This window comes from Miniopterus schreibersii, assembly GCF_964146895.1.
Source record: "Miniopterus schreibersii genome assembly, chromosome: 7".
Lineage (NCBI taxonomy): Eukaryota > Metazoa > Chordata > Mammalia > Chiroptera > Miniopteridae > Miniopterus > Miniopterus schreibersii.
The window spans coordinates 18,553,094-18,565,962 of NC_138108.1; the positions used below are offsets into that span (position 1 = coordinate 18,553,094).

The 12,869-nt window shown below is 33.3% G+C and overlaps 1 protein-coding gene across 8 annotated transcripts in view; it reads right to left on the bottom strand.

Moving 5' to 3' along the window:
• Positions 1-1,450: 1,450 nt before the first annotated feature.
• CREB1 (cAMP responsive element binding protein 1) overlaps positions 1,451-12,869 on the bottom strand; it is a 47,067-nt gene continuing 35,648 nt past the window's right edge. For 5 of the 8 annotated variants that reach the window (XM_081143249.1, XM_081143248.1, XM_081143247.1 and 2 more), the window contains 3 exons: positions 10,163-10,345; positions 8,127-8,277; positions 1,451-7,206 (listed from right to left, as the gene is read on the bottom strand). In XM_081143249.1, coding sequence (XP_080999375.1) covers positions 7,062-7,206; positions 8,127-8,277; positions 10,163-10,345 — 479 coding nt within the window. In that variant the 3' untranslated portion in view covers positions 1,451-7,061. Of the gene's footprint in view, positions 7,207-8,126; positions 8,278-9,104; positions 9,168-10,162; positions 10,346-12,869 lie in introns of those variants that run through there. The other 3 variants (XR_013999222.1, XR_013999223.1, XM_081143251.1) reach the window with 3 other exon arrangements.

Genomic DNA, 12,869 nt, shown 5'->3' on the forward strand with positions numbered 1-12,869 from the left:
AGAATTCTAAGTCCCAGTTTGGTCAATGTGCGTAAGAAAGATGTAGAGAAATTAAAATGCACAATGGGACGAAGGCTAACACTATCAAGGCAGTGCTCTCCTGGGTTTCTGGCTTAAGCACTGTAGTGGACAGTGGCGTCATCGATAGGAGGAAACAGGTAAAGGAAGGACAGATGTAGAGGAGAAGTTAAGTTTTGCTTTGGATCCATGTTTTACAACCTGAGTGGAGGTGATAAACTGAGTCTGGAGCTTAAGGCTCAAGTTGTAAATGAGCGAGTGACAGCAAAAGCAAGAGCACTTGGTGCTTTCTTATTGGAGATCCATCCAAGCACCTGACTGTGGCTGGTAAGTAGGGTAACCCTGGTTTCTGCCTATTGTCCCTATCACCTTTCACTCTCAGAAGTGTCTGTTTGTATAATTATGTGGCCACTCTTTGTAGAGGAAAACAAAAGACTGAAAGTCAGATAATTCCTTTAATACAGTGGCAGGTGTAACAGACTTCATAAACATCATGACAATTTATAAGTACTTTAGAATAAATGCAACTGCTATTTTCTGAAACGGAATCAATAGTATGAGTCTTTTATTCTTATGCTTTAAGCAAAGAGCAGATTAACCACACTCCCTCCTTTTATATGATCACAGAGCTTCAGATTATAAGGGGACCTGAGAAATCAATTCTTACTGTTCCAATACAAACATGAATTTTATGACATTGAGACAGCTAGTCATATGTCTCCCCTTAGTTGTCTCAGTGACATCTCCAAATAGGCACTGTTCAATCTTACTGAACAAAAAGATCTTGTGCTAAAAATTAGGAAGACAGTGAAACTAACTGAAGATATGTTCTTGTTGCTTGAATTAGTTTTCTGTTGCTGTGCAACACAAGCCTATGATATATTCCAGCGTAACTTTTGCTCATTTAACAAAAGCAATAAACCCAAGTCAAAGGGAAAAAAAAGATTTAACACTATTAGCAAAAACCAAGATACAAAGGTCCCATCCCAAAAAAAGAGACTTAGAGTTTTTAAAAGCATGTTTATGTGACTGCACATAAATGTGTGTAAAAGGGCATTATGACAGTTTTTACCACAAAGATTACAGTAAGAAAAAGCACTTTATGACAATATTTCACAAATTCACAAGGATCACTTTAATATACAAAGCAATGCTACCATTCGGAACACAAAGCAGCTAATATGTACATAGTGTTAATACAATGCTTTATAACTCAGTACATTTTTTCTTTACACAGATAAAGCACAAAAAGATTTATGTAAAAAAATTAAAACAGGGATGTTTCTAGAATGTAGGAAATTGTACTAGAAATGCATTTTCCTCATTATAGTTCTTTATTTAGTATTCAACTCCAGTAGCAACATCAGAGTTGAAAATCAATACCCTGTTTTGTGCTGATAATTTTGGGGGGAGGTATTTGTTACCCCAATCCTCAAGGGAAAACCAAAAAAAAAAAAAAAAGCAAACACCTTTCTCTCTAGGAACTTCCCTGATTATTGTTTCTAAAAAGTTTCAAGTGATACATCTAGGTTACGCATAATTCCTTTTTGGGGTGGGGATGACAACTGACGTGGACACATTAGTCAGAGACAACTTGACATGGAAAACTGCTAACTAGCACTCTTCTTTACCACCCCCAATAAATCAATAATCACAGAAATATGTTGACAAATTATTTCCCATTTTTAATATAAATAATTTTATTACACACACAAATTGGAGTGGCACCTGGATAAAATTATGTCTATAAAGCATTTACCAATTCAATTTTAAAAACGTAAGAAAATAAAACCTCCCAAACACAATGCTAGATCGTATCACTTGGCCGACTAACGTAAGATCAATCTACAGGGATTTTCTTCCTTCCCTACCAATTTTTCAACTATCTCAGACTTACTGTCACAGCTCTGAGATGTTTCTCAAGACAGAAGCTTGGAAATGCTATACTTCTGTAGAAAGGATTAAATAATGCCTGTATAAAGTAGGTAACATTTGAATTTCCTACTATTTGACCCTTTTCAAACACATTTCCTGAAGATTGTACATTTTCCTTTTTCTTGCTGGTGAGAATTAAAAATGTATCATGTTATACCAAGCTAGGACCTGCACCCACAGTACCAGAATGCAGACAGGTCAATATTTTCTCTCTGTGCTAAACAACTCTGCCTGTTTTACATCAATTTTGCTTCACAGGCTTTGTTCTATTTTTTTTTTAATATTTTAATTTTTTTAAAAAATAAATTTCAAGCTAAAACACCTGAAATATAATCCCTCCATTCAATCGTTATCTGGTCCCTCTTGAAGTCTGTCTGCCCCTGAGGACACATACAAAGGCTTAAGCTACATTCACTAATCAGTAAGAACTTGTCCTAAGCATGAGACAGATGGAACTTCAGCACCCTGTTTGATTTATTTGAAATTCTTCCATACTGACTCAGCTTCAGGACATGTTCAATCCCGCAGGGATTAGTGCCTCTCTTCACCATTGATTCTAGAAAGTCAAGGAAACCAGTTCCTAGTACATACAGTGACTGTGCAGTCAACTTAAAAAAGTCAACACATCAACATTAAAAATATTCAAGATGTAGGTAAGCCACTCAAAGTTCTAGTTGTGCTTTGTACAACTGAGTGAGCAAATTTACCCCACAACTCTTCACCTACAGGCTTACTAAAGCACACTTCACTTTCTCCCTCATCTAAATCAGTCAAATTTAGGCAGCATCTCTTTGATGTTAACAAGGCCAATTTTAAGTGAAATAAATTTAGTCAAATGAATACATGTGGTCTCCACTATGACAATAATTGCCTTGAAAATTCTCTTACCATTCTGGACATATCCACGGACATCGGAATCCTACAGACAGTATTAATGTCGAGGTGAGGACAAGTATCCTTCAAAGCTGGAAATTCTCACTTGAGTTGCTTTTCTGTCTATCTCTATCCATGATGAAAAAGAATAAGGGTCCAGCCCATCTTCTAACAGGGCTGGTCAAATTTAATTTCTTAATGTTTTTCTTTTACAATTACAAGGCTATCCTTTAGGTGCTAAAATATTTCAATCAATGAAAAGTTTCATTTAAAAGAAGTCCCATTATTTGAAGAAAGGAGAAAGACATAAAAAGCCTGTTGACAATTAATTGATGCGGGAATTTCTCAAGTTGCTAACACCAAACTGGGTCATTTTTAAAAGTGCAAGTTACACCAAACATTTACAAACAATATAATGTAAATACAATCCAGACAAATATACAACTTTTGTATTAAGTCATGGGAAACAATATACCACCAGTTTTCAGGGCTACAAAGGCAATAAAATAAAGCCCCTTGAAAATAACTGAAAAGGTATATAACCACTGTTTCTAAAACGCACTTTAATTCAAAATCTTAACTTTAAGATATAAACTTTATTTAATCCTGCAAAATGAAGCAGCCTTTTTGATCTTCAAAATAGAGACGAATTTATGCTGACTGTAGCTGATCACAGAATTTAAAATATATTAAAAATAAAAAGGAGAAATCTAGATTGAAGTCACTTCAAGTAAGTAAAAGCATCCTGGTTTAAACAAACTTGTTTCTTCCTAAGCCTTTGTATGATTCCACATGTCACCCAAATGGTCAAAATGATAGTAGGGATTAGGCCTGAGAGACAGAGATAAACTTCAGCCAGATGACTTCTGATTGGACAGCCTGTCTGGCTGGTATTGTGCTTTCAGATACTAGCACTGCTGCTGACCTACCATCAAAACACATTTTCTGACAAAATCCCTGCTCAAATGAAAATACCGAAATTCCTCCCCCAGGATGATTTCTGAAATATCAGTGGTACCTCTTAAAAGTTACCTTTAAAATGTTCTTACCACTGTTATAGCTGCCAGAGACAAAGCATAAAAACCAAATACTTTGGGGGGTGGAGGGGAGTTTTCAAGTGACTAGTAACATATTTAAAAGTATCAAGCCAAAGAAAACTAACAAAACAAAACAAAAAACACTTGGAAGAAAATTAAAGACAAAAATCAATCATGAGTGCTGGAGTAATGCAGTCCAAGAAACTACCAAAAGATATGCAATAGAACACGCAAAAATGTAAAATTTCATCTGACCTCAATATACTATAATACTCAGCATTCCTGACTTAAGAGCTCTCAGAGCTTCAGATTATATACTGTATGTATATATATATATGTACACATATATTATACAAATGCCACCCCCCCTCCCCAAGAATATCTAAAGAACAGAGCACCTATGACAATATTATGGTTGCCAATATGGTACTTGAGTTTGAAAAAGAATGAACTTAGAATTACATCTGATATCAATTTTTTAATGTGAACACATTGGATCTAGCCCTTTCTAAACCACTTTTCAGTTAAACACTATCAAAACTTGAAAATTAATAAGAGTAATATCAAAAATAAACCCCCTCCCACTTCATTTTTATTAATCTGTCCTATAGATAAAAGTGCCACATGGCCCTATGTTTGCAAAGTGATAACAAACTATTTTCTAGACAAATCAGTAGCATATGTACAGATTCCTATGATGACATTTTCATTCCCTTTTGGCCAATACGAAGAGAAAAAAAACAATTATTACCGGTAACATGGCCACATATGTTCTTGGCTACAGGTGTTTTTTTTAATTATGTCATTTTCTTAATAAAAAATCTCAAAGTTGCATGCTTAAAAACTAACACCTTTCCCCCAATTCTTGTAAAAAAACAACAAAGTCTGCTCAAAAGATGCTTAATTTCTATCTGTATAAACTGAAATCTTCAAGTCTCTCCAAGGGTCTACAACAGATTTAGCAACAGAATACATGTTACCTCAGCATTAAGTAACTGACTTCAAACCAGTGCAACCATCCTCAAAGTACAAAGGACCGTCTTTATAACTTACAAACCCAACCAGCTACTATGGAAATGACTGCCTTGATTTATCAGGGACTATGGGGACCACCAAATTTCTAATTAAACAGAAAGCTCCAACTTTTGAAAATATAACTTCAGTTTACAACTTGCTAAATCTAGACAATTTTCATTTATAAAGCTTATAACATTCAAAATGTTCACTTTGACATTTTGATTCATTATGAAAGAATTCTAGTTGGTGAACAGATTTGTGATTTTGCTTGGTTTCTGTTAAACCAGTTTTGGAAAATGACATCTCTATGCTGATATACAAATAATTTTTACACTATAACTTTCCCCATTAGCTCAGCAGGATAAACATCAACCATTACAGTCGTTTGAAAGCCTTCTTGAGAATCTGGTGTATTGTCCAAATATACTACATCACTCAATTCTTAGAATGATGCTCCTTCATAAACTCTGTTCATCCTTGAAAAAAGACAATGGTTTGTTACAAACAAAAATATACCATTTAAAAATATTAATTTAAAATCTTACTTTTCAAAATGGACCTAGTAATTAACACCCATCTGCATATTTTAACACATTAACAAAGTAAACTTTAAAAAAATAACCCATGACTAAATATAAAACATTAATTTTCTAGACTCTCTTCTAAAAGAAATAACCTTCTCAAATGAGAAATTATAGCTAACATTATGTCAGTCTCCAATTCTTAAAATCCACCGTAGACTTATTTTTCCTTTAGTCTTATCTTTTAAAGGATAACTTTTAGATTTATCAGGTTTAGTGAATAAAATGAGTACTAAAAAGTAGTATTGGAAACAATGTATGATACATACCAACACAGACTGTTACAGTCAGGAGTAAAAAAGGTATCTCCTTTATAGAATGACAAAGACTATATAGCATATTGGAAACCTGAAGCATAATTATCCTTTTTAGAAGAAAACAAATGTTTGCAAGAATGATAATCCAAATACTGTAGTACAGCAGTCATTCGAACATGTCTGAAGAAAATTACTTTCCTTGTCATATCTAATAGTGTACTTTTCAGAGCTATATCCTTACAACTTCATTAAAAAGTTCACTACAGATACTCTGTTAAAGTATGTTAATATGGAAAAGATTTAAAATAAGTATTTTTCTACAACACAACATTTTATAAACATACCACTCTGCTTAACATCTTGAAGGCTTTCCTGTTGGTGGTATAATGTAAGTGCAAATGGGAACAGTTTAATTGGGAAACATTTTTTAAGTAAATGAGTGACAATATAAATATTTTTGAAGGCGATGACAAAAACATTTATTTAAAAACCTTGTTATATAACTCAGAGGGCTGGTTTGAGTAGAGCATTTTTTCACTAAGAATTTAGTACTAACTAAAACAAACTTTGTACTTATATTTACTTCAGTTTAATTTAAAATTAAAATACCATGCTTTTTTCATTCAGTTGGTTACTTCTTTTAATGTATTCAAAATGTTGAACACATACATAACTGAATTAAGAAGCAACAACTGCCCTATGGAAGAGCTGCAGTTAATACAGAATGTTTTTAAGAATCAAGGACAAGTTTTCAGTATTGAAGAGAATGTACATAGAAAGCACTCCAAATTCATTCTTACTTTCTTCAACACCATACTAAAATTCTTTAGGGGGTATGTCTTTTAACGATTTTACATAATTCACAATGAAAATGTGGAAACACGTCAATTTGGCAATCACACTTCTTCATTGCACCTTACTTACTTTATGCATGCGGCCCACACATTACTTCAGCTCAAGAGGCTGGGGTAATTCTGTCCCTAAGGCAATCAAGGCGCTCAGCACAAACCTTGAAATCATTAAAAAAAAATTTCTTTTCCTCATTTCCCCCGTCAATTTACAAGTAAACCAATTACTTCTTGAGGAGGGTGGGGGATGAAATGCAGAAGTCTCTTCATGATTCCTGGTGCTGAAAATTTCTTGAGGGGAGAAGAGGAGGCAGGTGTAGGAACATTCACAGTTTAATGCAAAAGCACAAATGAATGAAATTCTGTAGTTGCTTTCAGGCAGTTTTGCGCATAGAAAAAAAGAAATGTTTAGAAAATAAAATGTTTATTTTGTCTTTCTGGTTGTGGCCAAGCCAGTTCTTTGTCCACCGTAACAGGTGATATTTAAATCCCAAATTAATCTGATTTGTGGCAGTAAAGGTCCTTAAGTGCTTTTAGCTCCTCAATCAGTGTCTTGTTTTGGTTTTCAAGCACTGCCACTCTGTTTTCTAAACATTTCACATATTCTTTCTTCTTTCTACGACACTCTCGTGCTGCTTCCCTATAAGCAAAAATGACATTTTTACTCATATTAAAATCCTAAGGTAAATATAAGTAAATAAAAATACTTTATTCTGTTGTGGTTTTTTTGACAAAACCATTTACAGCTATGAATTTACTTTATAAGAAGTAATTTTTCATATGTACCATTTTTATTGTTGAAGACTAATTCTATTTAAGATTTTGTCAATTATAAGGTATTCTTAGACTTAATCTACTTTTTTTGTATCTTTTATAAAGATTTCAGAGAGGAAGGGAGAGGGAGAGAGAGAGAGAGAAACATCAGTGATGTCAGAGTCGTCATTGATCGGCTGCCTCCTGCACGCCCCCAATTGGGGATCGAGCCGTAACCCGGGCATGTGCCCTGACCGGGAATCGAACCGAGATCTCCTGGATCCTAGGTCAATGCTCAATTGCTGAGCCATGCCCAGCTGGCATCTATTTTCAAATGATACTTAGGTGTTAAACTGTTACTATTTTGAGTAAAGGTAATATTCATTAAGACATGGATTGGCCATTATACACTTACTATATTACAAATAAATTTAACATTTAATTTTAATATACAGACATGAAACTCTTGATCTTTAAATATACTGCTCATGAAAAGAAACAATTTTTAAATAACCTAGCCAGTTGGTTAAAGCCTAATGAATATATAGCCAACTGTGCACTAAACCTCTCACGGGGAAATTGCATGAAAGAAAACTACTTTATGATCAAATATTAACCCATAATCCTGTTAGTGATCTCATTAGTGTAGCTTATTAAATACAAAAATTTTAGCAAGATCCATCACTTCTACCAGAAAAAAAACTTAACACAAAAATCCTATTGTCAGCAGATGTAAAAGACATACATCTGGAAGAATGTGAAGACATACCTGACCTACAACAATCTCAGTAAATGCAACATATGTACCTGTTCTTCATTAGGCGAACCTCTCTCTTCCGTGCAGCTTCTTCGGCGGGCTGTGTAGGAAGCGCTGGGGAGGATGCCATAACTACTCCAGGGGCAATGGTGCTAGTGGGTGCTGTGCGAATCTGGTATGTTTGTACATCTCCAGAGGCAGCTAAAAAGAAAAATGGTGAACATGGTCTAAGACACTCAAGCACTGTGACCTGGTAAAACTAGGCATGTCAATCATCAATCTAAACATACATTTTGGATTAAAAGGGGGGAAAAAGGAACAGATGATTCTGACTAAAATGGTGAAACAATCAGCATTTTTTGGGTCATTACTGAGAAATAATCCCCAACTTAATGTATTTATTAATATAGACACTTGGGTGAAAGAAGTCTTAACCTACATCTGCTGGGTTTTTATTTATCTTTCATTGGAATGCAGTTCTATTCTGTTGTTAACATGCTTACCAACCTTAAATCTAAAAGGTAAGCAGGGCACAGCTTGGGTCATCTTCCTAGATATAGTCCTCAATGTCTTCCTTTGATATTGGTAAATTCATTATTAAAAAATTTCAAGTAGACTCTTGCCAAGACATAAAAACGACCATGATTTTTCATCAAATAGCAAAATGGAAGAGAAAATAAAGCATTATGGTCAACTATTATGAATTTCTAATGGACACAAAACTGTAAGTATGAAAAAGTGTACCAAGTGATGCCAAAATATCTGTAAACGTTTTAATGTAAATGATAAGGGCTAAATAAACTCAAGTTTTATTCTTCTAACTAAATGATCTATCACTTGCAAAAAGACACAGAATCACTATGTGTCAAACTGCTTCTACAAACAGCTTAATAATACGCCCTCCTAATAGTAAGGAACCTAACATTATCTGAGAGAATTTGAAGGTCTTTATAAAATTATTCATATTTGTTACTATCAATTAAAATGTGTAGTTTGAGTGGAAAAGATTTATATACTAAACATGTTACCATCTTCAAACTGACGTTCAGAATTCAAATTCACTGACATCCTGCTTTACAATTTTTGAGTACCTGCATGTAAAGTGAAAAGGTGTTTTACTCCCATTAACAAGCAAAGTATTATCTTCTTCAAATATTATTTTTTAGTAACAGAATATATTCTGTAAATACATTAGGGCCCTTTAAGTAAATTATGACTCTCTCTAGTTGATGTTTTAGAATCATTCAAAAATTATCTTCCATGATGGGGGGGGGGTGCAGACATGTCATTACCTAACAGAGGCAAAACATATTATTAATAAAAACATCTTTAGAAACATTTATTTCCCCAGTATTCAATTTTTCAATCCGGTATAAACCATATTCTTAAAATATTCAAATAGTTTTAAAGAAAAATGGTAAACTCCTATCCATAAAGATTCCTGAAACAACTTAGAACAAAACAAAAATAAAACAGGAAAAAGCTATTTCCATAATTCATCAAGGATTTAACTACTGCTTTTCTACATATACCAGCAGAGTTGCATACTGGTATAAGATTTTTCAGAATATACTACTTTCATTTGGGGAAAAAAAATAATGATCTTAGAAATGAGGATGTAAATTTCTTTTGAATAAAAAGCAGAGAAACAGAATTCTGAACCTCCAAAGTTTCTTACCAGTACAATTCTCCTACTTGATACATGAAAAAAAAAAAAAAGGCCCAGAGAGGTTAGGTCTCATTCAAGGTCACACAGAAAATCTACGCAGTTAGATCTAGAATCTAGCTTTCCTAACTCCTGATTTCATTGTCTTTCCATTTAACCTACTCTGTTTTTTCCTATCCCCAAATACTAGAGGTGTTAAAGACAGAAGTTTTAATATTTTTTAAGCTAAAAATAGTTGTTTTTATGCCATGACATTTTGGTCCAATTGGAATAGTGGAAGAGTTCATAGAAAATATTATCTACAATGAAGAAAAATTTACATTTTAACAGTGTTTTACAGTATCATACTTACTTTTCTGAGTTACAAAATTTCAACCTTTCAAAGAATTTACCATACCTGTGAAATCTGAATTCTCTTACCTTGAACAACAACTTGGTTGCTGGGTACTAGGATCTGCTGGCCATCAGTGGTCTGTGCGTACTGTAGAATGGTAGTACCCGGTTGAGTGGCAGCTGCATTGGTCATGGTTAATGTTTGCAGGCCCTGTACCCCATCTGTACCATTGTTAGCCAGTTGTATTGCTCCTCCCTGGGTAATGGCAACTAAAACCCAATGGATTTTATTGTTACAAGTTTAATTAATAACATATAGGACTTTTACAATATACTAAATTCAATGAAGAATAATTTGTGAGACATAAACTTGGAGAAATTATAACAGCAAATAACACTACCAAGAAGGATTTGGTACACTCAAGTACCTTTCCGCTCAGGAAACCCACATCCAATTTCTATAACACAAATGCCCTCTATGACCCACATTATAATTATAATAATATCTGTTAACAATTTTTTAAAAGTAAGTAAATGAGAAAATATTAAATTCCTTTTGAAGTTACTTGGTTCAGAGGACCACTTTGTGATCCACACTTCCTTTATTCTAGCATTAACTACCTAATATTTTAACTGCTAAGTATTTGCTGTCTCACTAGTAAATAAATTACTTGACGGTAGGAAACGTGGTTTTTCTTCTCTACTTTGATGTACTTAGTATAATAATGGGCATGTAATAGGCACCCAACAAATGGTCGTCTTAATGCATAATTAATAAAGCAGTTCAGTAGTGCATTCTTTTCTCTAACTTGCTAGCAATGCACAAATTATAGCAAAAGTTCACTCAATGAAACAACTGAAATGTCCTATGGAACTTAATTAGCACAGAGTCTCTCATGGAGTTTAAAATCAGAGCTTAAGATCATCATTTAGAAAAAAAAGAAAACTTTACTGCTATTTCTAAGTTACATATCCAAGCAATCTCATATAGAATCTTTTTTTGATTATTTACTAATTAACCACACTTGTCATTCATCTGTTACAAAGTAATCAACTTTGGCTCATACTACTAGATATTTCACTTTATAAAAAAATTAATTCACCTTTATGGTACAGTGCATGGATAATGTTAATAAAAATAAGTAAATCATTATTTTATTTGTTACAAGCAATCCTTTAGATACCAGCATTGAGATAGGTAGTTGGATCCTTTTCCAGACACTCTCCCTGTTAGAGTTCAAGTTTTCCAAAAAGAGACTAAAAATTACAATATTACATATAAAATTGCATAATGGATTTTTAACTAAATAAATTAACATGTCTGACTTAAGCATGTTACTTTTTGTCTGTTAGAAAGGAATTAACTTGGGATCAATGGTCAGCTAGCTCTAGTAACTAATATCCTGAGTCATCTGTATATGGAAAATTATCTACTGATCAAGCAATAAATAACAACAGTTAATGGCTTTCATCTGGTTTGCAAAGATATCTGTGGAAATTAAGATACTGCAAATACAATCCACTCACTTTACTAATTCCGTAAGTTTTTATTATTTTTGACAAAGATTAAAAAAAGGGATATGTAAGAACTATTCTGAGATTAATATTGCAAGATAACTTGAAGGAATGAGAAGGTTAAGAGAATCAAACCACAATTTCTCATATAGAGTTAATAAGCAAATTCTACTGTATTTAACACATACAGCTTTCTTGACTACATACCAATGGACTCAAGGTGGGAAGAAAGAAGTAGAAAACTAGATATCAGGAGATCTGAGGTCTAGTCCAAGCTCCATCACTAAACTGTTATTTGAATCTGTTATCTCTTCTGTAAAAATAAAAATATCTGGTTCTAGCCACTAAAGTACAATTGTTGTAAAAATCAAATGAGATAATGTATATGAAAGTACTCTGAAAACTGAGGTCTGATCCTATCAAACATGGTTTTTCTCAATATTCATTTATACATTTATTTATTTATACAACAATTATTTCTTGATTTTTCCAAAAGGATTTTAGATAGCTTTCAATAAAACTAAATTCATTAAAACAAGAAGGAAAAGAGAGAAGTCAAGTGACTAATGTGTCTCTAGGTGTATATAATAATCCTACCAGAAAATCTAGAAAGAAAGAATATAACTAAACGTAAACTTAGCTGAGATTCCCAGTAGCCAAAAAAAGAGGAAAACATCAGGGGTTATAGTTTTGTTTAGTGAAACAAAACATTCAAGTTCAAAATGATAGACACATGTTTTTCTAACTAAAAATAGAATCTCTCAAAAACAAGACTTTATTGAGACAGTGAACCAAGTATGGATAAAACTAGTAACAGTATTAATAAAAAAAATAACCAATTTATGGAAGGAACAAAAATTGGTGCAGCCACTGGGAAGGGCAACTGGGAAGGATATGCTTTGGTTCAACAGTTCTACTCTTTGGATGCTACTCCACTGAGACAGTACTACATACATAAGAATGTTCACGTAGCATTGCTTGGAACAGTAGAGATGTCCTGTATGTTCATCAGTATGCATGCGAGGGACTGTTTAAATAAATGTTCTATTTAAATAGTGAAACACAATATAGCTGTTAAAAACACAATACACATAACTATGTGTATATATTGTCTATGGTATATAAATAATGGAGGTCTCACTTGCTTGAGAATACATGATAGCATGTGTTTGTATAAGTAGAATGAAAAAGAATGACAAAATAATATACCAAACTTACTACTGGGAAGGGATGAAAAAGATTTTTACTTTTTATTAATACTATGAACCTCTACCACTTG